The sequence below is a fragment of the Numenius arquata genome, chromosome 8, assembly GCF_964106895.1.
Source record: "Numenius arquata chromosome 8, bNumArq3.hap1.1, whole genome shotgun sequence".
NCBI classification, from domain to species: domain Eukaryota; kingdom Metazoa; phylum Chordata; class Aves; order Charadriiformes; family Scolopacidae; genus Numenius; species Numenius arquata.
Genome location: NC_133583.1, coordinates 10547749 through 10570061, shown reverse-complemented (window position 1 = coordinate 10570061; position 22313 = coordinate 10547749). Strand labels below are relative to the sequence as shown.

The following is a 22313-nucleotide window of genomic DNA, read 5'->3' as shown; positions in this document are numbered from 1 at the left end:
TCACGGCGGGCTTCGTTGCCATGGCGCCGCCGGGAGAGGGGATGGAACGAGCCGGCGGCCGGCCCCTGTCTCGCGTCACATGACCACTTTCCATCCCTCCCCCGCATCATCGCGCTTCCGCGTCACGTGGGCTCGTCCGCCGGCTTCCGGAAGTGCGTCACGGGCTCAGGCCTGTCTCCTGAGTCGGCCCGCTCGGAACTTCGGCTGGAAACAAAACAGACCGGAGCGGCGGGCGGGGCCGTGAGTGCAGGGCGGGACGGCGGCGGCGGGGCCGTGCGGGGAGGCGAGTGGCGGCCGGGGTGAGGGCCGGAGCCGCCGCGGCGGGAGGCAGGGCCGGGGCGACGGGGAGCGGGGCGGTGTGGGAGGAGGCGGTGGATGGCGGTGTGAGAGGGGCCTGAGGCGAGGGGGCTTGGGGTGCGGCAGGAGCTGGGGGCGGCGGGGGGCGCTGCAGCCTCGGGCAGGAGCCACGGGGCCGGGCCGGTGCCGTGTCCTGATGCTCTGCCTGCGTGGGGGCACTGCCTGGGCCTGCGGGCCGCGGGCCCTTGGGCAGAAGCACCGTTTCCCGTCCCTTTCTCCTCTCCTGAGGCCCGGCAGCAGCGCAGGACAGGTCAAGGGACTGCCGCCGGCTGCTGTCTGGTCAGACTAGTCTTCCCCAGAGACTTGTTAGGGCCTGGGGGGGGCTAGGCCTGCCGGGCTCCCCACACAGCACAGCTGTAAGGGCTCACTGCTGGCACAGTGATTTCCACGGAGGTTGGAAATATGCGTGGCAGTGCTGGGTTCAGTACCCACCCCAAGCAGCTCCGTGCACGTCCTGGCTCAGCCTATGCATCAGGCACACTAAGAAACTGTAGTAGAAGATGAGCTTGATTCTTGAAACTTCTGATCCCTCAGGGGGACAAAGAGCAGAAGGTGACAAAAGTGCTTGTGTGCATGAGGGAAGTGTTTCCGTTGGCTCTATTTGAGACGTGGAGAGCCAAAACTCTGTGGAAGGATGAGGCTGGGAGACATGCAACCTCTACAGCTACTTACCCCAGTAAAGGCCTTTGGGTGCTGAGGGGGAGGTGCTGCAGGCAAGAACCAGGGGACCTCCTCCTGCCAAGTGCTAAATGTGCCCCAAACATGAGGGGCAAATTGCATCTTGTTGTGCACCTTCTGCTGTCATTCCCTGAGCACTTACACTAGCCTGGTCTGGTGCTGCCATGGGAAGGGGCGGCCCTTCTCGCCGACCTTTTACTCCCGTTCCTGAGTTCTCTCTTTCCTCTGGCCAGCGAAAAAGTGTTTGTTCAGCCCCAGCATGAACCGGGTCGGGGAACTGCTCTAGGGTTAGACAAACATGGCGGGAAGCAGTTTCCCTCTGGCTGGCATCTTGATCTGGTACGCACTGCAGCCATGTGGGTGCTCACACCGGCACAAAGGCTGGGAGAGCAGAGGGCAAGGAGGCACCTCCTCTCTCAGTAGTATGGCCAGGCTTTCCCAGCTCAGGGAAGGATTGAGCAAGATTTTGTACGAGTGCCCAGCCCATCGGGTGCTTCTCAGAGGTACACCTGGCATCCAGCCAGAGCGGCCTTTCACCATCTCTGCCCTGCAGCAGCTCCTACAGTGCCGACATTAGCAGTGCCAAAACCTCTGTGGCCCTGCAAACCTGGGGGCTGAATGTCCTACCTGGCTGCACGTTTCCTGATGGCAGAGAGGCAGGAAGTTTCAGGGATTAGAATAGGTGAATGGGAATTACGTGTGCTTTGCCTGTACTCCTCCAAAACCCCACTGTGCACGCAGCGGCCTCAGGCCGCCATCAGTCTGGCAACTGGAATCGGGCAGAGCTCCAGCTCTGCTTGGTTCCTGCCTGCCATTAGGATTAACTGTCGGCAAAGCACCTGAGGGAGCCAGGACCTCAGTGAGGCGTGAGAGCAGCAGGCGTCTCCTGGAGGAGTGACAGCAGACACGTGACCCTGGCTGTCCTCCTCACCCTTTCTTGGGCAGAGGATGATCTTTTCTCAGCCCTCCAGGACCCTTCTCACAGCTTGATGTCACCCTGCCCAGCAATTACCCTGTGCCAACCGTTCGGAGGTGCAGGAAAGAGGTGATGGAGCCTCACCTGGCCCTGCATAAAGCAGTTGTTGCTTCTTTTCTCCTGCTCCTCTGGAAGCTCTCACCCTAGAGGCAAAAGAAATTCAGCAAAAAATGCTTTCCCGTGTTTGCCAAGCCCAGGTTAGCTTTCTCAGCACCAGGAAGCATCTGTAGCTGGCATGTTTCGGTGTTGGTGGTGTCGGGAGCTGAGCAACAGCATGCTGCTGGCAGCAGTGGCCTGCTGGTGTCAGAGGCCCAGCCTTGTGAACCAGAGCCACATTTGCTGCTGCGAGGGGGCCCTTCCCATCCCCTCTGCAGCCAGAGGCGCTGCTGTGTCCCCAGGAGACCCAGTGTGTGTGGCAGCTGGTGGGTGGCACTGCTGTCCTCCCACACTCTTTCAAGCTTTCTGGGGCTGATGCTGGGCCCTGCTCAGCATCCCTGTCTCAAGGTTGTTTTGGGCCCTTCCACCATGGATAGTGGGAGTTTCCTGTGCCAGGCAGCCGGGCTAGACTCGGTGCTTGAGCTTTTCACTTGGCTTCAGTGGCTCTTGGTTACAAGGGCGGGTTGGCCTGAAGATAAAGGGTTTGGGCTCAGTGCCTGTCATGGGGCTGGCTTTGCCAGAGCTGAGGGCAGGGCAGGACTGCTTTGCTCTCTGGACTTCCTTGTAGTTTGTGGCTATGACTCCATGTTTGTGGCTACTTATTGCCCTGAGTGTTTCTAGAACACAAACACCCTGCAGAGCTGCCAGTGCACTCAGTTCAACCGAGCACTTCCCTTGGAGGTGCCTCCTTCCCCCAGCCGTGCCCAAGCAGAGCTGTGGGGTCTGTGCCTGGGTGAGGTCGAGACAGGCTATTCCCGAGGGCATGGGGAATTCCTGAGGGAGAGGCAGGCTCAGTGGAGCTGGGCTAGACCAAGAGGCTGTTAGGCTCAGCTCTGTGTCCTCAGATGGGAGCAGGGCCGTGGGATGGGGTGTGAATCAGTGTACCGGGAGCTGCTGCTGGCACCTGGGGGTGGGCAGGATCCTTGTGGCTGGGCCTGCTCTCCCACAGCAGACCTGTGAGCGCTACTAGGGTCAGGGCGAGGGAAAAAGCCTTCCCAGCTCTCCGCATTCACTACCTCCGTGGAGGCACCTCAAGCGGGACCATCTTCAGTGGGTTATTCCAGCTCTCCTCTATGGAAGCCGTAAACACCCAAGAGCGAAACTGGAGAGCGAAACTGAGACCAGCCCCTGGGCTAGCAGCTCCCAAACCCTTTAAGGGAGCTGGCTCTGCCTGGGAGGGCAAGTCTAAGGTGGCAGGGTGCCTTTCCCTGGGGCAGGCAGAGCAGAAGTGTCCTGTTTCCAGGCCAGGCCCCGCTGGTGCTGTCTGTAAACCAGAGAGGAGATGAATATGCAAGGTGCAGTCGGGCTGGTTAAGCTCCCAGCTGGTGGGCGGAGGGGGAGGAACTCTTCTCTTGCCAGGGAGCTCTGCTGTCATCTGTCACGGGAGACTGTCCCAGGCCTGCTCCTGCTTCTCCCCTTTCTTCCTTCTTAGGGCGTTACTCACTCCCGTTCCCGCCCTCTTACATGGGGCACTGTGTGACTGAAATAGCTGCTGCCCCGAGCTGTGGGGCAGGCCTCCCCAGTTGACCCTGGAGGCTCGATTTTGTGGATTGGGGCCTCCCCATGTCCTCACCCTTGGCTCTGCCTCTGGGTGTTAGCGCCGGTGGCTCCTCTGGGCCAGTGTTGGTGTAGTGGGAGCCATGAGCATGACAATTGCTTTCCAGGTTTTTAATGAGTGCCACATACAGAAGACCCCTGGTTGTATCTTGGGAGCTCTGACAAGTCCATGCTTTTGGCAGTAAGCATTGTAACAGCTGTGATGAGGTAGGTTTCCTCACCAAGCGCTGCGTGGGGCTTCCCATAAACACCGCAGTGAAAGTCACGTCAGGGCACTGGCCCTGTGAGGGCCTGGCACTGGGGCAGAGAGTGGATCCTGATGCTTTTGGGCCTTCTCCACGCACTCCTCCTGCCATGCTTGCTCTCTCCTCTCTTTAGGCCACTAGTTCCTTGCCAGAGAGTTTGACCACAGAGAGTCGCCAAGATAGCTGGGCCAGGAAGAAAACGTCGCACCCCTGACCCAGACTCCATTACCGACCCCGGTGGGCCGTTTGTGTCCTCCAAACGGCTGAAAATGTCCAGCAGCACCAATGCCCCTGGCCAGAGGAGAGTGTCTCGGGGCTTGGATGATGCCACCAACAAGAAGAAGCAGAAGGATCGAGCCAACCAGGAGAGCAAGGAAGGTGAGAGCCCCTCAGCAGTGCTGTGGCGAGCAGGCCCATGGTTTCTCGGCCCTGCAGGGTGGGAGCCTCGCAGCCATCTGCTGCAGGATAAGCAGATTTAACTAATCGCTTCCTGCAGCTGATGGTAAACCGTGTGATGTGGGATCCTCTTCGGCAGTGTCCTCCCTGGACCTGTAACCTCCTTCCTTCGGGTGTTACTTAGCCCTGGCTATGTGAGGAAGGTCAGACCTATGGCTTTGTTAGCTTAAGCCTGGAGTTGGCCTCGGTGGTTGTTTCTGGACCCTGCTTTCGGCTAAGGCAGAGCTGCCCTGATCCAGAGGCAGTGAGACTGAAGCCTGCAGGTGCTCTTGCAGCTGGAGGCAGTGCTGCTTCCCCATCGGTTTGCCGAGGCCAGATGCCAGTGCCCACCCGAGCGCGGGGCCTGTGGGTGGAGCTGGTGCTTTAGCTTCTGTTTCAGGGCAAGGTGTGGCTCAAGTGGAATAGTTGTTGTGCAGTAATTCCCTCTGTAGCTGCTGTGTATCCAATGACAAAAGCTATGCTTCAGGTGCAGGCTCTGGTGTGGAGCAGGGAATGCCTGTGGGCAGGATACAGGCAAGAGTTCCTGCGGCCCTGGAAAATTGCTTGATTTCTGTGTCTGCTCCGTTATGATTGTTGTAACCTCAAAATCACAGGGTGTTTTATAGGCCAAGGTAAACGAGCGCTTGCTGAGGTCTGTACTGGAATGGCCGGCTGCAGTCCCCAATGCAAACCCCCACAGCGCAGAGAGCGTAGTGTTGTGCCTTCTCTCGCATGGGAGGTGTGCTGTATCTCTGGTAAGGCCTGACCCTCCACATCTTCTGATGCAAGGGTCCCTTGCCCCTACTTTCCAAGGGGCTGTGGTACAGCCACGCTGCCTCTGTCCCCTCTGTGCAGGGGTGGTGAGGGGCCAGAGCAAGTTTCTCACACTGCCAGCCCCACTGGCACCTTTGCAGCAGTGACTGTGATGGTCAGCAGAGGTTTCCTGCTGTTTTGTAGCCCATGAAGGGAGGCAACGACAGCCCTCTGGGAACTCCAGGGTGGAGACCACAGCTCCTGTTGCTGCTGTTTCTGTGCTCCAGAACAAGGTGCTGTTGCTTTGGGCCCCTTGCCTGGCAGAGCTCACTGCCTTGTGGGGGTGGAGCAGGCTTTGAGACACTTCTGGCTGTTGGAGGTAATCCTGCGGGGAGCAGGGATTAGGTATCAGGTTGGTTTGGCTCCCTAGCCTGATCTGGAAGGAGGTTTTGGCTGTGGACATTGGCAGCTTGTGCAGAAATGGGAATGCTAAAGTGCAGCTGGGCTGTGTGGTTCTCTCATTACAGCAGAATTGGTTTAAGCCAATGACCAAACATCAGGTTCTCCCTGTCGGATCAAGGCAGGACTCTTCTGTACAGCTGGAGGCTGAAGGCCTGGTGCGCTGAGCCGGGGCACACAGCCCGGTTGTCACAAGCCTGACACTGAGACATGCCTCAAAGCAGCGCTGTCTGTGCAGTGCTGTGATGTTGTGTTGCTTCTACTGCGGTGGCGGTTAGACTGAGATATGGTGGTGTGGCCTGGGGCAGTTGTGCTGGGGGCTCACTTGCTGTGGTGCTGCAGGCAGGGGTCCGGGAAAGGGAGAGGTGTGAGGAAGCGGAGCAGGGAAATGAGCAGCACATGCAGCATGACAGGCCTAGACAGAGGTTCAGGGGATAAGGAGGTGACAAGTGAGATTTTGGGCATCAGCTTGCCGGCCCATGCTCTGAGGTGACAGAATGACAGACCTGCCCACGCTCTGCTTCTCTGCCCACCAGTGTCTCGCCCTGAGCTCGAGCAGGCTGAGACTGCCCAGGAGAAGGACTCAGAAGAGGGTAAGTCAAGGTGTGCGCTGGCTGTCAGTGCATGGCCATGGAGTGCTCTTGCGGAGGGATCTGAAGCTCTCACCTTGTCATTGTCCTATGCTCTAGCATTGAGCAGAACTAACCTGACTGCTCCTTGCCACAGCGTTTGTCTTAACAGGATGCAGCCTTCCCAGGGACTGAGAAGGATGCACGTGGCTGGGAAGGGCTGTCTGCAAGGAGGACGCCCTGAGCACATGGCAGGCTGCTTCTGACTCGGGTGTTACAGTGCTGCTGAGTGTAGTCCTGGGATGTCTTGCTGTCTTGATGCCCACATCTGTCCTGCTTGGTTCTGAGCAGGGAGCTGGGCTGGGAAAATCTCAATCTGTGTCACCCAGCGAGTGCTGCTGACTGGTTTCTGCCTGGTCCAGGCCTGCTTTGAGGGCAGATGGAGTAGTATACCCTTATTATGCCACAGAGGGCAGAATGAACCTGACTGAAATGAAGGTGATTGAAATCACCTTTTTGCTTTGAAGGCTTCAGAACACCACAGAGCCAGACCTGGAGCCTGGCAAACACCTGATGGGGGTTCTGCCTGCAGCAGAGTGACAATGCCACACCATTTTCTCCCTGGGTATGGCCTGCTTGCCTGGCTGGCCAACCCACCCATGTTTCAGCCGTGGTAACAGTGCTCACCTGGCAGGAGTACGGTGCTTTGGTGATTACAGCTGGGCTGCTCAGTTTGCATATGCAAGGAGGAAGTGATAATTTCTGGTTGTGGGCAGAGTCCACTTGAATCCCCTGGAGTAATTCTGTGGCTTCCTTGTTCCCTGGGGAAAGCAGCAATTGCTTTGTAGTTGGCAGGAGCCACCCCTTCTTCCCAGCTGCTACTGCTGCACGTGACAGGGCCGAGAGCAGCTCTGCCTTTCTGATCTCTCCGGTTCCCACCAGGATTCACCTGCCCTGCTGCAACAGTTTGTGGCCTCTCTGATGAGAGCAAGTTGCAAGGGTCCATTTGATTGGCATGATCTGTGCTCCCTGTGTTGACCTCCTTGAACTGAGTGTGTGTTCAGGCTCTTGTTTCCTAGCCAAAGAGTGGGTACTGCAGGCTCATGCCCCGGCGAGTGGGTGACGCTTCCCTCCCTCTTCCTAGAGCTGCTGCTGGACTGGAAGCAGAACGCTGATGAGATCATTGTCAAGCTGAACTTGGGCAGTGGAGCTCTGAAGGTGGAGGATGTGGATGCTGCTTTCACTGACACGGACTGTGTGGTCAAACTACCAGGTACGGGGAGTAGAGGGACTGCTGCAGGCATTTCTTCAGCAGGGCTTGGCACAGCTAGACATGGGGCTGATCCAGGCAGGCACACAACCTTCCCTTCAGAGGCAATGCCCTGCTGTCAGCTGGCACAGCCTCAGCCAGCAGGCAGGGCCGATAGGAGAGCAGTCTAAAAGAAGAAGGGTGTAGAGCTGAGGAGGGCAGGAGCTGGCATCTGTGCCAAGTGAGCAAGCATCCACTGCTGCGCTGGTGCATTTCTGTCCCCTGCTAGCTGGGATGACTGAGTCGGCCTTGGGTATCCCTTGGAAAAGTGACTGTGCCCCTGAGGGCAGAGAGGCCCAGGGCCTTCCCTCTGGGAAGGAGGCCAGCCAGATGTACAAAGCAAATCCAGGGAAGCTGGCGTTACCCTGAAGGCTCCTGGGGTATGGTGGCAGTCTGCCTGCAGCCTCCTTGGCTCTGGATGAGTGCTCCCTTGATTCTTGGGGCAGGTGAAGGGGGGCTGTGGTTAGGTGACAGCTCTCTGGAGCGCTGCCTGAGATGCCGGTTACCTCTGCTTGCAGATGGGCGCCAGTGGAGCTGTCAGTTCTACGAGGAGATTGAGGGCTCCTGCAGCAAGGTCCAGTGCAAGAAGGGCAACTTTCTACAGCTTGTGCTTCAGAAAAAGATACCACTGCATACCTGGTCTTCACTTCTGGTGAGAAGGGGAGGATCTGCCTTTTGAGGGAGCTTATGGAGCTAGGGGGGAGGGTTTCGCTCCCTGCTCTTGAGCTGGTCAGGGAGCAATGTGGGGCACATCCTGCATCCGCATGCTTCCTGAGGGCAGTGAGCCAGCTGCCTTTGTCCCAGGGAGGGGGGTGTCATCATATCCCTGTTCCTGCCTGCTGCATAGCCTCCAGGTTCTGTAGCAGAACCCTAGTGCGTTTGGGGAAGGGGAAGTGAATGTAAGGGGCTGGCAAAGAGCATGAGAGGTGCTGCTGCCTGGATACCTTCCCACTGTGCTGCACTGGTTTTCACAGAAGAGAAGGAAAGACGGATCCAAAGAGCTGGCCAAAGGGGCCGCATGCTGGGAGAATGGGAAGGAGAAGGCTGCTTCTACAGAGCTGGCCCCTGAAGAGCTGAGGGCTGAAGGCACAGAGCTGCCGAGGTTCCGGCGGGAGCCCTCCAACCCCAAGCGCGCTCCAGCAAGAAGCGAGGCCCTGGGAGGGAAAAGCCCAGCCAGCCCAGGGACACAGAGCGGCCCCAGTGCCAAGCGGGCAGTATACCTCAAAGTGGCTCCCGCTGAAGAGGAGCCAAATGCCAGAGTCACTGGGAGCGTGGAGCCCAGCAAAGGGCACAGTGGGAGGACAGGCAGCCGCCGCAATGGCAGAGCCAGCCAGGTCGATGGACCTACAGCCCTCACGGACCTCGCACCGCCACTGGAGAAGGTACCTAGGACCCAGCTGAACGGGGCACCCCTGCTTCCTCAGCCCCCACGCAGAGGATGCTGCTCGCACAGGGACCCATCAATGCTGATGAGATGGGCTCTGGGGTTCCATGGGTGGTGCTGGGGGCTGGGATGGGCCTGGCTGTGGTAAAGGAGAGGGTGATGTGAGGACCTCGCAGTCACTGGGCTGAGCGTGTGCTCTGGTGCTAATGAGGCCGAGCTGAGCATGGGGTGTGGGGTTGAAGTGGGTGGTGTGGGGCTGTGCCTGCCTGGCTGGCAGGAGTCACAATGGGTGAGCCAGGGCAGCTTGGGGGTGACAGTGTCTGTTTTTCACCATGTCCATCTGTCTTGAAAGGCTGTGGTTTTGACGAAGGAGACTGTTCCAGTGGAGATGCCACCTCTTGCAGCTACCACAGAGGTGTTCCCCCACCGTGTTGCCACCTGTGTGGAGAAGAGGGTCCTGCAGCCAGGTAGCCCTGCTGAGGCCTTGCGGGGCCGGGACTGCACGCCTGTCCTGGGAGAGAGCTCTAAGGCTGTCCCAGTGGCCACCCCTCCCCTGGGCAGAGATGGTGAGAAGAGGGACTGGTCCAAGGATGACGTGGCTCTGGAAGCAGCAGCTGATGGTGAGTGGCTGGAGCCCAGGGGAGAGCCTGGTTGGGAAAGTTCATCTGCTTGGGACCTCTCCTGGGTCAGCCTGCAGTGCTGCCTCAGTGTGCATAGAAAGTAATGTCTCTCTCCACGGCTTTCCTTGCTCAGAGCCAGAGCCTTTTGTGAGCCTGAGCTTTGTCAAGAATGACTCATATGAAAAGGGCAACGACCTGGTGGTGGTGCATGTCTACGTGAAGGAGATCCACAAGGAAACGTCCAAGGTGTTGTTCCGGGAGCAAGACTTCACGTTGGTGTTCCAGACGAGGTACAGGCATGCCTCGGGATGGTGCCAGGCTGCTGCAGGGCACCTGACTGTGGCCAGGCTACTTACTCACTTCTTCTTACTCACTCCCAATTTCTTTGCAGCGACACAAACTTCCTTCGCCTCCATCCTGGCTGTGGGCCCCACACAGTGTTCCGGTGGCAGGTGAAGCTCAGGTATGGCTCCCATCCTCTTAGCCCGCACCAGGGCAAGGGAGCTGAGAGTGCAGAGCTGGAGCCCGAGCCAGTCCTGGCTGGTGGGTCTGTACAAGGAATGCTCATTTCTGCACCTGCAGGTCTCCCTTACACCATGCTGCACTAATGCCACAAGCCTGAGCTGCCTTGGCTCTGTGTGGTGGCTTGCAGGGGAGGAAATCCCAGTGCCTCCTTGCCCACAGTTCCCGCCCCCCCCCAGCCTGTTCCAGAGCTCTTGAGGACAGAGCCAGACCAGTCTGTGTGCTCTTTGGGTGGGATGTCCAGTGGGAGGGGCATGTGGAGAATGGATCGGCCAGGAAAGGGGCCCTTTGTGTGCACAGTGCGGCCAGGCTCGAGGGTTTCCATCCTGGTTTGCCAGAGCTACCTCAGGAATGGTGCTAGCTGGGTCCCTACTGCTTTGGCGTGTCTGAGGCTGCTGGGGGGTCTGGGCCACCCCTGACTTGCTGTGTCTCTTGCAGGAACCTTATTGAGCCGGACCAGTGCACATATAACTTCACAGTGTCTCGCATCGACGTTTGCTTGAAGAAACGCCAGAGCCAGCGCTGGGGGGGTCTGGAGGCTCCAGCCACACGAGGTCTGCACCCTGCGTTTTTGTCTTGCCTGCCTTCTGCACCCCAGCGGGGCAGGGGCCCTCCTCACCGCTGGCAGCAGCTGGATGGTGCCAGATCCTCCAGTGAGGGGTTGTGGGGATGGAGAGGGGCTGAGCGGGTGCAAGCAGGAGGGGTGTAGGGCAGGGTGAGCCAAGCTCTAGGGGAAGGGCACAGCTGTTCCCCTTGTTCACAGGGAAGTTGGGTAGGAGAAAGCCTGTGTGTGAGCATGGACTGAGTGGCTCAGCCCTGCCGTGGGCAGCGCATGGTGCTGCTAACCACAGGCCCACCCTTCCCCCTTTTTAAGGTGCAGTGGGTGGTGCAAAGGTTGCCATGCCTACAGGCCCTACCCCTCTGGACAAGAACCCCCCTGGCAGTAACCAGCACCCCCTGTCCAGCAAGGAGGAGGCCCGAGCCAGCGACAAAGAGAAGCCACGCGTGGAAGATGGGGGTCTGGATGGTGTGGCAGCTCGTACGGCCCCAGAGCATGTGGCAGTAAAGCAAGAGCCACACATCCCCTCGGTGAGTAGGGCTGCATTGGGTAGGGCAGCAGGGTGAAAGGGAGGCCCGCTTGTCCCTCTCGTGGGACCCCACCTCCTTGGTGTTGCTTTGGGGACTGGCAAACTGTTCCTGGAGGAGGAGGCAGCACTCCGCCATCATAGCTGGCAGGACTGGGGGCAGCAGTTGGCCTGTCTATCCCAGTCCTGGTGGGAGATGGTGTGATGGCTTTAGCCCAGTCACGTCTGAAGGGTGCCTTGGGCTTTTGGTTTCCCCTGGTGTTCCCAGAGAGGCTCCCTGAGTGCAGCACCCTCACACCCACCTCTGCTTTGGCAGCCCAAACCGACATGCATGGTGCCACCAATGACACACAGCCCTGTGAGCACTGAGAGCGTGGAGGATGATGAGGATGAGGACGAGAAGAAGAAGGTGTGCCTACCTGGCTTCACAGGGCTGGTGAACCTTGGCAACACCTGCTTCATGAATAGCGTCATCCAGTCCCTGTCCAACACCCGGGAGCTGCGTGACTACTTCCATGGTGAGCCCACACCGGGAGCCCAGCAGAGAGCACTGCCACTCAGATGGCGCAGCCAGTGTCGCCCTCACTCTCCTGTGTCTCTTACAGATCGGTCCTTTGAGTCAGAAATCAACTACAACAACCCACTGGGGACAGGGGGACGCCTGGCCATTGGCTTTGCCATGCTGCTGCGAGCGCTGTGGAAGGGCACACACCATGCCTTCCAGCCCTCTAAACTAAAGGTAAGGCCGCAGGCACCAGTGCTACACAGGAGCCGCTGTGGGTCCTTACCACTCCTCTCTGGGCACCTGGATGCCCTGCTAGTGCCACTGAGAGCTAGGTGGGTGTCGGTGGGCGCAGCCAGTCTTTGTGCATGGGACAGGCAGTGCTGCCAGGGGGCTGCTGGCCAGCCCTGACTTCTGTGTTCCCCCCAGGCAATCGTGGCCAGCAAGGCTAGCCAGTTCACTGGCTATGCCCAGCATGATGCTCAGGAGTTCATGGCCTTCCTGCTTGATGGCCTGCACGAGGACCTCAACCGTATCCAGAACAAGCCCTATACAGAAACTGTTGACTCAGATGGAAGGCCCGATGAGGTGAAGACGTCCTTCCCCCAAAGCCACTGGGGGACCAGCCCTGGCCTGGGTGGTTTAGCGTAGTTCTGAACCCTCTCTCCCCGCAGGTGGTAGCTGAGGAGGCCTGGCAGCGACACAAGATGAGGAACGATTCTTTCATTGTGGACCTTTTCCAGGGCCAGTACAAATCCAAACTGGTGTGCCCAGTGTGTTCAAAGGTAGGGCAGCCTTGGAGGCTCTGTCCCTGTCCTGGCTGTGCAGCAGCAGGCTCCTGACCCTCACAGAGCACAGGGCAGAGGACAAAGCTGGATCTCAGATCTGCTGGGGCTGCTGCCCCACTGATCTCAGCCACAAGCACTTCGCACAACTGAGTGTGCTCTCGCATCTGCAGGTGTCCATCACCTTTGACCCCTTCCTGTACCTCCCCGTGCCTCTCCCACAAAAGCAGAAGGTGCTGACTGTCTACTACTTTGCAAAGGAGCCGCACAAGAAACCGATCAAGGTAAATGACACTATTGACTCAGGGGTGAGAGCCTGAGAGGGCTCCTGGAGGTGCCCCAGGCAGCTGATCATGCGCTAAGAGGCTGAGTTAAGGGCCTGCATGCCTTGGTGTGCTGTGACTGATGGGGCATTTTCTTGCTGGTAGTTCCTCGTGAGTATCAGCAAGGAGAACTCCAGTGCCATGGAGGTACTCGACTCAGTGGCCCACAGCGTGCGTGTGAAACCAGAGAACCTGCGCCTGGCAGAGGTGAGAGTGCCCCAGCTGGGGAGCAAGCCGTGGGCTGCTCCTGTGGGTGCCCTGGCTCCTACAGCTCTGCGGGGAATACGGCCACTGAGAGTCACTTGCTCAATGGGACAGATTTTGTCCGTGGGTGGTAGTGTCCTGCACAGGGTGCTTGCTGCCAGGCAGAGGCCTACTAGGAGGGCTGGGCCACTGCAGTATGGCAAGGGATGCCCACCCTCCCCTGGTGGGTGGTGAGCCGAGCACAGCATCCCTGTGGTGCTGCTGTCCCTGCAGCTCACTGTGGGGTTGAGGTCTGTGGCTTTCTCAGGAGAAGTGTGGGACAGCCCTCACGTGGTCCCGCTCCACTGCTTTCCTGGCAGGTGATCAAGAATCGCTTCCACCGCATGTTCCTGCCGTCCAACTCGCTGGACACGGTCTCCCCCACGGACCTGCTGCTCTGCTTCGAGGTACTGTCCCCAGAGCTGGCCAAGGAGCGGGTTGTGGAGCTGCAGGTCCAGCAGGTAAGAGGGGATATCGGGACTGCTGGGAGGCATGCAGAGAGGCTGAGCCTGCAAGTGGGGCTGAGCAGGAGTGGGGAGAGCTGCATGTAAGGGTGACAAGCTGCATCGAGCACGGTTGCCCACCAAGGCTGCCTTCTCCTGCCCAATGGGTCCTTTCTCCTGCAGCGTCCGCAGGTACCCAGTGGCCCCGTTGCCAAGTGTGCTGCCTGCCAGAAGAAGCAGCTGCCTGAGGATGAGAAGCTCAGGCGCTGCACGAGGTGCTATCGAGTCGGTTACTGCAACGTGTGAGTTGGCTTGGTGCCTGGCAGGGAGGGAGGGTCTTCTGCCTTTAAGGGCTGGATGGGAGAGCTCAGTCCGCTGGGAGGAGGTGGGATGGGCCGGGCCTTTGGGAGGGAGTTAGTCTGGCTCCGCGTGTCCCCGGCACACCCCTCTGGCCCTGCTGTGATCCTGCCCAGGGTGGTCGTGGATGCTGGGTTCACCTGGGACTCTGTGTGTTACAGGGCATGTCAGAAAACACACTGGCCAGACCACAAGGCTTTGTGCCGCCCAGAGAACATCGGTTTCCCCTTCATCATCAGCGTGCCGGAGTCCCGCCTCACCTATGCCCGCCTGGCCCAGCTGTTGGAGGGCTACGCAAGGTGAGGGTGCAGGGAAGGAGGGTGCTTCTGCCCCGCAGCGGAGCTCAGCCCTGTGCCTGTCTGGCTCTGACTGCCACCTCCTTGCCTAGGTACTCGGTCAGCGTGTTCCAGCCTCCATTCCAGCTGGGCCGGATGTCACCAGAGCAGGGGCTGCAGCCTCTGCTCCCGGACAAGCTGGAGCCCCTGGCCAAGAGCAGCTGTGCAGCAGCCACCTCTGTCCCCGAGCTGGGGGATGAGGACAGGGCTTCCAGCCTCCTGCAGGAACCTCCGCTCTCACCAGCTGTGCCTGAGCTGCACCCAGAGCTGGGGGACGCCGGCACTGTCCGGAGCAAGGTCCTGGCAGCCAGGAGTTCCCTGCTGAGCTTGGATTCAGGCTTCTCTGAGCACATGGAGTCACAGAGCGACAGCTGTTGCGAGAAGGAGCCGTCCTATGAGAGAGCCCTCAAGCCAGAAGGTAAGAGGTGTTGCGGTGCTAACCATGTCTGTGCCAGGAGCCCCCAGCAGACCCAAGACAAAACAGGAGCAATTCTCCCTCCTTGGGATGACCTTCCACCACAGCATCTTTTCTTCCCTTGTGAGCTTGGTCCAGAGTCCCCTGGGGACATACATGAGGCCCTGGGAGCTCTGTTTTGGCAGTGCTGCCCTACCTGAAATGCCTGTCTGCCCATCCTCTGCCTTGCCTTGACAGGGCCCACAGGGCAGAGCAGAGACTTGACTAGGAAGGAGGCTGGAGTGTTGTGATGTTGTGGGAGGGGTGGGAAGGCAGGGGCTGGCAGAAGCCTCAGAGTCCTGTGGGAGGGCAGAGCCCGGCGCGGGCTGAGCCCCTCAGGGCTGTGAGCACAGCGTTTCCCTCGCTCTGACTCAGCTGCACGGGAGCAGCCTCTCGCGCTTGGCTGCCTGGCTGTCACGTTTCCAGACACTCATCTCAGGATGGCGGCAATGTGCAGTGAAGGGGCAAGGCAGGCAGAGGAGCACAGCTTGCCAGGGGCAGGCGCCTGCTAAAAATAGTCAAGGACACGGGGCACGTGGTTGTGTCCCTGCAAGGCCGTAGCATGTGAGGTGGGGGTGGGGGCACTGCAAATTCTTGGCCCCTACGCAGGGCAGACAGGCAGTGCCACCACAGATCTGTCCCTGCCTGTCCACAGCTGCCATCCCTGGGTATCAACACACTCCAGACTTGCTGAGTGCCCGCGCCACGCAGTTCTACATCAATAAGATCGATGCCGCCAACCGAGAGCACAAGCTGGAAGATAAAGGTGAGCCCAGAGCCCTGGAAGGTGCCACCTTCATCCCTCGCAGTCTCTGGCAGGGTGGTGGATCTGCCTGGCCAGGATGCCAGGGTCTGCATGGCACAAGGTGAACCCAGGTGTGACAGTGGCTCCAGGCTGGACAAGCTGCATCTGGCACAGAGAAGGTCAGGGCTCTGCTGCACAAAGGTGCTGCCTTAGAAGTTCTTCTTGGGCATGACATTGCTACCCTCCTCAGCAAATAGACCAATTCCCTTCAAATGCCTGTATCCACAGAGGGTTTTTGATCTCTTGGTAACATCATGTCTGAATGGGATAGCCACATCTGGTGCTGGTTATGTAGCTGCTGCTGAGAGAGGTTGTGTCTGCCTTGCCCCACTGGCTGTGGGCTTGTGACACCCTGGGGTGGTGAACCAGATCGTGCAGGTGCCCCACAGGGGGACTTGTCCTCTCCTGGCAGTGCTACATGATTGCTGTATTGGGGAAGTTCCAGCAAGGTGGCCTGGTGTAGCCTGACAGGGCAGGTGTGTGAGATGTGCGCCCCTTTGCAGGTGACACCCCCCTGGACCTGACAGATGACTGCTCCCTTGCCCTGGTGTGGAAGAACAACGAGCGCCTCAAGGAGTTTGTGTTGGTGGAATCCAAGGAGCTGGAGTGCGTGGAGGACCCGGGCTCGGCCAGCGAAGCAGCCCGGGCTGGCCACTTCACCCTGGAGCAGTGCCTCAATCTCTTCACCAAGCCCGAAGTCCTGGCCCCAGAGGAAGCGTGGTGAGGAAGGTGGCAGGGTGGGTTCCAGGCCATGGGCTCAGACAGCAGTGGGGGTTTCCCAGGAGCTGCCTGGGCCTGCACACTGTTTCTTCTGGCAGCCAGGAGCATTGCGCCAGCCTTCCCTGTGCTCTGGGGAGGGAGGCTAGAAGCCAGCAGGGAGCAATGCCAGCACTCCACAGAGCTGTGCTGGCCTGCCCCTGGCAAGGGAGGCTGAGACTTCCCACATCCCCTCTGCCAGCCCCACATGTGGGGGGACCTTGGGGCTGGGCTGGACTTTGAGACCTGGGGCTCTCCTTGCACGGGTAATGAGCACACTCTTCCCCCAGGTACTGCCCCAAGTGCAAGCAGCACCGTGAGGCCTCCAAGCAGCTGATGCTATGGCGCCTGCCCAACGTCCTCATCATCCAGCTCAAGCGCTTCTCCTTCCGCAGCTTTATTTGGAGGGACAAGATCAATGACATGGTGGACTTCCCCGTCCGGTGAGAGCCTGGGGGATGAAGTGCCTGTGCCTGCAGTCTGGTCTCTCCCTGCCTAACGTCGACTGCCATGACTGTCCCTGTGTCTCTCCTCAGGAGCCTGGACCTGAGCAAGTTCTGCATCGGCCGTAAGGGCGAGCAGCAGCTGCCCATGTACGACTTGTACGCTGTGATCAACCACTACGGAGGGATGATTGGGGGGCACTACACAGCGTACGCCCGCCTGCCCAATGACAAGAACAGCCAGCGCAGTGACGTGGGTGAGGATTTGCTGGCCTCGCCGCCCCGCCTCTCCTGCAGCTGTGGCCCCTCTCCTTGCTTAACCCTTCTCTCTTCTCAGGCTGGCGGCTCTTCGATGACAGCACAGTCACCACTGTGGATGAGAGTCAGGTGGTAACCAGATACGCATATGTCCTCTTCTACCGCCGGAGGAACTCTCCTGTGGAGAGACCCCTGCCAGGGCACCCCCCAGACCACCGAGCTGAGCGCACCCCCTCTGCAGAAGCTGCTGCTAGCCAGGTGAGAGCTCGCGTCCTTTTCGGCACTGTTGGAGCCACAGAGCCGTGAAACATGCCAAGGTGCCCACACGCAGGGCCCAGCCCGACTCCGCCAGTGCCTATGGAGCCTGGCCCAGCTGCAGTGTGATGCCTGCCCCTCTTCGACACCGAAGAGCTTGTGTCAGCTGAGCGTTGGGGACTGTCTTGCCCTGTTCTTGCTGTGAGCTTGGATTGGTCCCTGCCCCGAGGGACCACAGGAGAGCTGGTTCCTGTCGTCAGGGTGGGACTGCTGGTGGGAGGGCACTGGAGGAGGCAGGAGGGGGCCCAGCCTCACCGGGATCTGCACCGAAGGAAGGCTGTGAGCAGTGCAGCAGGAGCTGGCTGTGCCGGGGAGCAGTAAGAACCTGCCCTCCGCAGCTGCTCTCGAGGCAGGGTGGGGGACGCTTTCTGCTGGGGCCCAGCTTGGGGCCAAGCTAGGTGCAAAAAAGGCAAATGCCAGCGCTGAGCCAGAGTCCTGGCAGCCTCTGCGGGGTGCTGAAGAGAAACCTGCCAGAGCGAGCTCTGCTGCTGGGCCGCCTGGGAGGGAGGGGTGGGCCAGCCGGCGGCAGGGTGCTTTCGGCATGCACTGGTGGGAAACGGTTGGGCTGATCTTTGTGTGAATGTCAGATGTGAAGGCCCAGACTGGGGCTCGATGCAGCACCCACCTGGTGAGCCCCGCTGCATCACTGTGCTGCAGCTCTTCCCTCTGTGCTCGGCACCCCCGTGGCCCTGCAGGGATTGGGACGATGCTCACCTCATCTCTGGCACGGTGGCACATGTGTGCCCCGTCGGGTCCTTCTGGCCTGGCGCCCCGGCCTGTCTGGCTCACACAGCCCTCGGCTTGGTGCTGGTTAGGCATCCCGGCTCTTCCCTCTCAGCTGGGGGACAGGAGCCCTGTCACTGGGGCCAGGTGGTGTCCAGCATGTTGGTGTCCGCCTGCCTAGGCTGTTCCTGTGCTGGGGGGGACTCTGCGTGTCCTGTAGCAGCCCCACTTGCTGGGGGTAACCTAGGCAACGAGAAGGCTGTGCTGCTTATCCCACGCTGGCATTGGGAGCCTTCAGGGGCCTGGGCAGCACTGAGGCTCACTGTAACCTCCCCAGCGCCGGGGTTCATGGGGTGTCCCCATGGTGCCAGGGTCTCATCGGTCCCCCGACAGCGCTGGATCCCCTGCAGCGCTGGGGTGCACTGGATCCTGCCGGGGCTCAGCAGGTCCCCGAGCCCCTCGGACCGCCCACACCCTCCCAGGCACTGGGTGCCCTCCGGAGACCTGCGCCCTGATTGGCTGCCCCACATGATCACCGGCACAGTGAAGGGCTGGGCTGTGATTGGTTGCCTGCGGATAATCCTCCTGGAAGGTGGACTGCGATTGGCTGTCAGAGCATCCCCACCCACTGAAGCAGACCTGGGACTGGCTGTGCTGTGACCGCGCCTCCTGCTCCTGCCGCCCCAGCTGGCTCTGGATTGGCTATTGTCAGAAAGATCCTGTTGGGATCACAAAAGCTGGGCTGTGATTGGCTGCTGCTTGCCCCCTCGCCACCCGGACCCACCAATGCCAGAGCATCGGCTCCGTCGGGATCTGGTTGCCCGCTCCGCAGCCCCACGAAGACCCTGCCTGGCAGAACCTCCCACGCACCGGAGACCTCGAAGAGCCGCGGGGGCGGGCGCGACCGTGATGGTGCTGCATGGGGAGGCGGGCTGGCTGGGCACGGGGCTGGGCTCGCAGGCACCCGCCTGCCCCGGGGGATGGCGAGGGGTGTTGCCCGTTGTGTTCTCCAAGTGCTGACGCAGGTTTCCACATCGCAGGCTTCTCTGATCTGGCAGGAACTGGAGGCTGAAGAACAAGAGCTGCAGCTCGAGGCACCCCAAAGGCCTGCAAGAAACTCCTGGAGGCCCCGTGGCCAGAAGCGGAGTCCGGGCTCCCCCCAGCACCCAGATGAAGGCTGCGTCAGATACTTCGTCCTGGCCACCACGGCCGCAATTGTCGCGCTCTTCCTGAACGTCTTCTACCCGCTCATTTACCAGACCCGCTGGAGATAGGCACGGGCATGCAGCCAGCTGCGGGAGCAGGGCTGCCGGGGCACACGCTGTCCTAGGATGCTACACAACGAAGATGTTGGGCGGCAGGACAGAAACAGCCGGGAAGGACTCGCCAAGGGAAGCGTGGGGCCGTCGGCTCCTGCCTGTCTGCTCTGGCATCTCCCGTGCCTGCTGGCAGGGCTGCATGGCCAGCTTGCTGCCTTGCCAAGGTGCAGCCCAGAACCAGGAGTCCCTCCGCCCTCCCTCACCCTTGCTACCTGCTGGGAGCAGGGCAGACCTCCTGGCTACCTGCTGCTCAGGAAGGGACATTGCTGCTGCAGCATGGCCAGGGGCTGGGAGCCCCCCGGGAATATTGACCACCTCTGCTTGGCTGCCAGGAAAGAAGTGGAGACCTACTGGAAAGCTGCAGCAAGGGCAGGACGCCCTGACACGGGTCCTGGTCTGGCCACCTGGCCTAGCTGTGCTGCTGCGGGAGCCTTGTTCTCCCCGAGGCTGGTGTGACCCATGGCTCCTGGGCCAGCCCAGTCCCTCCTGGTGCCAGCTGCCCGTGCACCAGGAGCTGTGCGTGCCCCACCCCTGTGCTGGGACGGAATGCGCTTGTCACCAAGGGCTTGTGTGCTTCCCTGTTCAGCCCCCCCACAGCTCCTCTCCCCCAGGCAGCTGCTGGGGAGACTGACAAACTGGGCTGCGGTGCCCATGGTGAGCACCCACCTCCGTGGGCTGCTGGCTTCCACCAGCACCGTGGGGTGTGTGGGCTGTCCCCTGCTGAACTCCAGCTGGCTGCATCTTGGGGGGGGATGTTTCTGCTAGGGGAGCATAGTGCGGTACCTCGTTTGCGAGGGGAGCAGCTGCCCATGCCGTGGGAGAGACGTGGGGTCGGGAAGCACAGGTAGGACCTTGGTGTGTTAATAAAGCCAGGTTTTCCAAAGAGATGCAGCATGCCTGTCCTGTGTGATGGGACCCCCGCAGTGGGGCAGGGACTCTACCCCAGAGCCTGCTCCAGCACGGGAGCAGGTGCCAGTGACCTTCCTGTGCCTGAGGCAGCTGCTTTAAGTGTCTCTGCAGCCCAGCCGGCACGGTGACCCTGCCCTGGTACACCCTGTGCAGCAGCAGGCTCTGGGGAGAGCTCTTGCCTGCCGGTTCCCTGGGGCAGAGGCTGGGCTCCGGCTCCCCGGCCATGGGGTGGCAGCCCTTGTGGGACATGTACAGGGCACGGGAAGCCCGGTGGGGCCGGCAGCGCATGGTCCCACGGGGCCGGGCACAGGCTGCGGCTCCAGCGGTGTCTGACATTGAGACGTGTTGCCCTTGGCTGAGCGTGGCTCAGACTGCTCTGGTGTGTTTGGGTGCGAGAAGTGACTTCAGAGCCCTGTGACTTCCTTTTCCGTCTCCGCTGCTGTCCCGCCGGCTGTGTCCTTGGCCGGCTCAGGAAGGATGCTTGGCAGGGAAGGGGGTCGCCTGGGTTTCTGGCTGGGGTTTGAGCCAGGCATCAGGGAACCTAGGGCTCCTCCACCTCGGTCCCGCACCCTTCTTGCACGTGTGCCGCCATATCCCCTCCCCACCCCCGCCCCTGCTGAGTGGGTCCCAGCCGGGGAGGCTGGTGGGGCTGTGCCGCGGTCATGAGGTGCCGGTCCTGGAACAGTTGCCTCATTGTCTGCAGCCCCAGGGCTCGGCGGCTTCCCCCGCTCGCCCACGGCGCTGGCCTCATGGGGCTGAGTCAGTGCCCGGCGCCGGTGGGGTGACCTCTGCTCCGGCTGGCGCCCCAGGCTTGGGGCCCACAAGCCACTGCTTGCACCTGCCTGCCCGCCGTCCCCGGAGGTGGGTGGCCAGCAGCGAGGCCCAGGCTACACGCTCTGGGCTCTGGAAATCCCCTCTGGTCCTGTGCCGTTCCTCAGACCCCAGCAGGGGCTGGCAGCCTGCCCCTTGGCTCGCCGCTGCTGCCCGGGCTGGCTGGGCGCCCATGCTAGGGCGCGGGGCTCTGCTTAGACCGGCCATGGCTGTCGGGGCCACGAGTGCCGGGCTGGGGAGAGGCAGCAGCGCCGGGGCCGGGCTGAGCGTGCTGCAGCCTGGCTCTCCTTAGGCGGGCAGGTGGGGGTTGCTGCCGGGGGCCCTGGGCGTGCTGCCAGGGGCTGGCATCGGCTGCTGCGGTCTGCTCTACGCTGTGTGGGGTCCCCACCCGGAGGGGTTGCATCCCCCACGGTCCCCCTGGAAGTGGGGAGGGAAGGAAGGAGGGAAGAGAGGGGTGGGCTGGGCACTAGCGTCCCCCTCGCACCCCTGGTGTCCCCGTCGTCTCCCTCTTACGCCCACATTCTGCTTGCAGGGACTACCCCCCGTGCCGTTCGGATCTGGCCTGGCCCCCGAAGGAGCCCCAGCGCTGGCCGCGGAAGGCCTCCCTGAGCGCTTCGCCAGCCCCGCCGAGCGCCCGGCCCCCTCCTACAGCAGCATGGAAGAAGTCGACTAGGGCATCGCGGGGTGCCTGCCCCGGGGGGTGCGGGCCGGGCTGGGCACTGGGGGGTGGGGGGACGGGGGTCAGGGTTGGGGTTTGTCCTGTGCTCATTAAACTCGCTGAACTCCACTCACCTCTGCTTCCTGCTGTCCCCTGGACCCTGTGGTGCCTGGTGAAGCCCCCACAAGGCACCAGCACCCTGATGCCCCGGGTGCCCTCATGCCCCATGTCCCCTAGTGTGCTGGGGTACCCCATGCACCCTACAGCTCCGTGTCCCCTGGTGCTCCTTGCAGCCCAGTGCTCCCCCCAGGTCCCTGTCCCTTCTGGGCTCTGCTGCTCACAGAGTGCCCCTAGTGTTCCTTGGTGCTGGCTATCACCTGATGTCCCTTAGTGCCAGGTGTTTCTTGGTACTCCCTGCTGCCAGGTGCACCCTATAGCAGTGGGGGGACACACAGTGTCCCCTGGTGCCCAGTGCTTCTCGGTGTGCTCTGCTGCTGGTTACACCCTCTCACCCGCTGTCCCCCAGTGCTGTCCCACTGCCATAGTGCCTGGTGTCCCCTGGTGTGCCCCGGTGCTAGTGCAGCGGGACGGCAAGTCCCAGCGCCCGGTGTGTCTCAGTGTGCGGTGGTACTGATACAGCGGGACTACAAGTGCCGGGTGTCCCCTGGTACGCACCATCGCCCGGTGTCCCCTCGTGTCGGTGCGCCAGGACTGCGAGTCCCGATGCCACATCGCCCGGTGTCCCCCGG

General features: G+C 61.0%; 1 protein-coding gene across 1 annotated transcript; it reads left to right on the top strand.

Annotated features, from left to right (window-relative positions):
* The first annotated feature begins 140 nt into the window (after positions 1-140).
* On the top strand, positions 141-21693 carry USP19 (ubiquitin specific peptidase 19). Its single transcript, XM_074152122.1, has 27 exons — positions 141-240; positions 4103-4347; positions 6153-6209; positions 7330-7458; positions 8013-8146; positions 8469-8876; positions 9231-9498; positions 9632-9788; positions 9890-9961; positions 10459-10574; positions 10895-11109; positions 11422-11623; positions 11711-11844; positions 12037-12195; positions 12282-12392; positions 12566-12676; positions 12821-12922; positions 13279-13419; positions 13585-13703; positions 13920-14057; positions 14147-14511; positions 15203-15313; positions 15856-16072; positions 16399-16551; positions 16645-16808; positions 16889-17067; positions 21439-21693. Exons 2-27 carry the CDS (start codon positions 4239-4241, stop codon positions 21577-21579), a joined length of 4212 nt encoding a protein of 1403 aa, XP_074008223.1. The 5' UTR covers positions 141-240; positions 4103-4238; the 3' UTR covers positions 21580-21693.
* Positions 21694-22313: the final 620 nt, after the last annotated feature.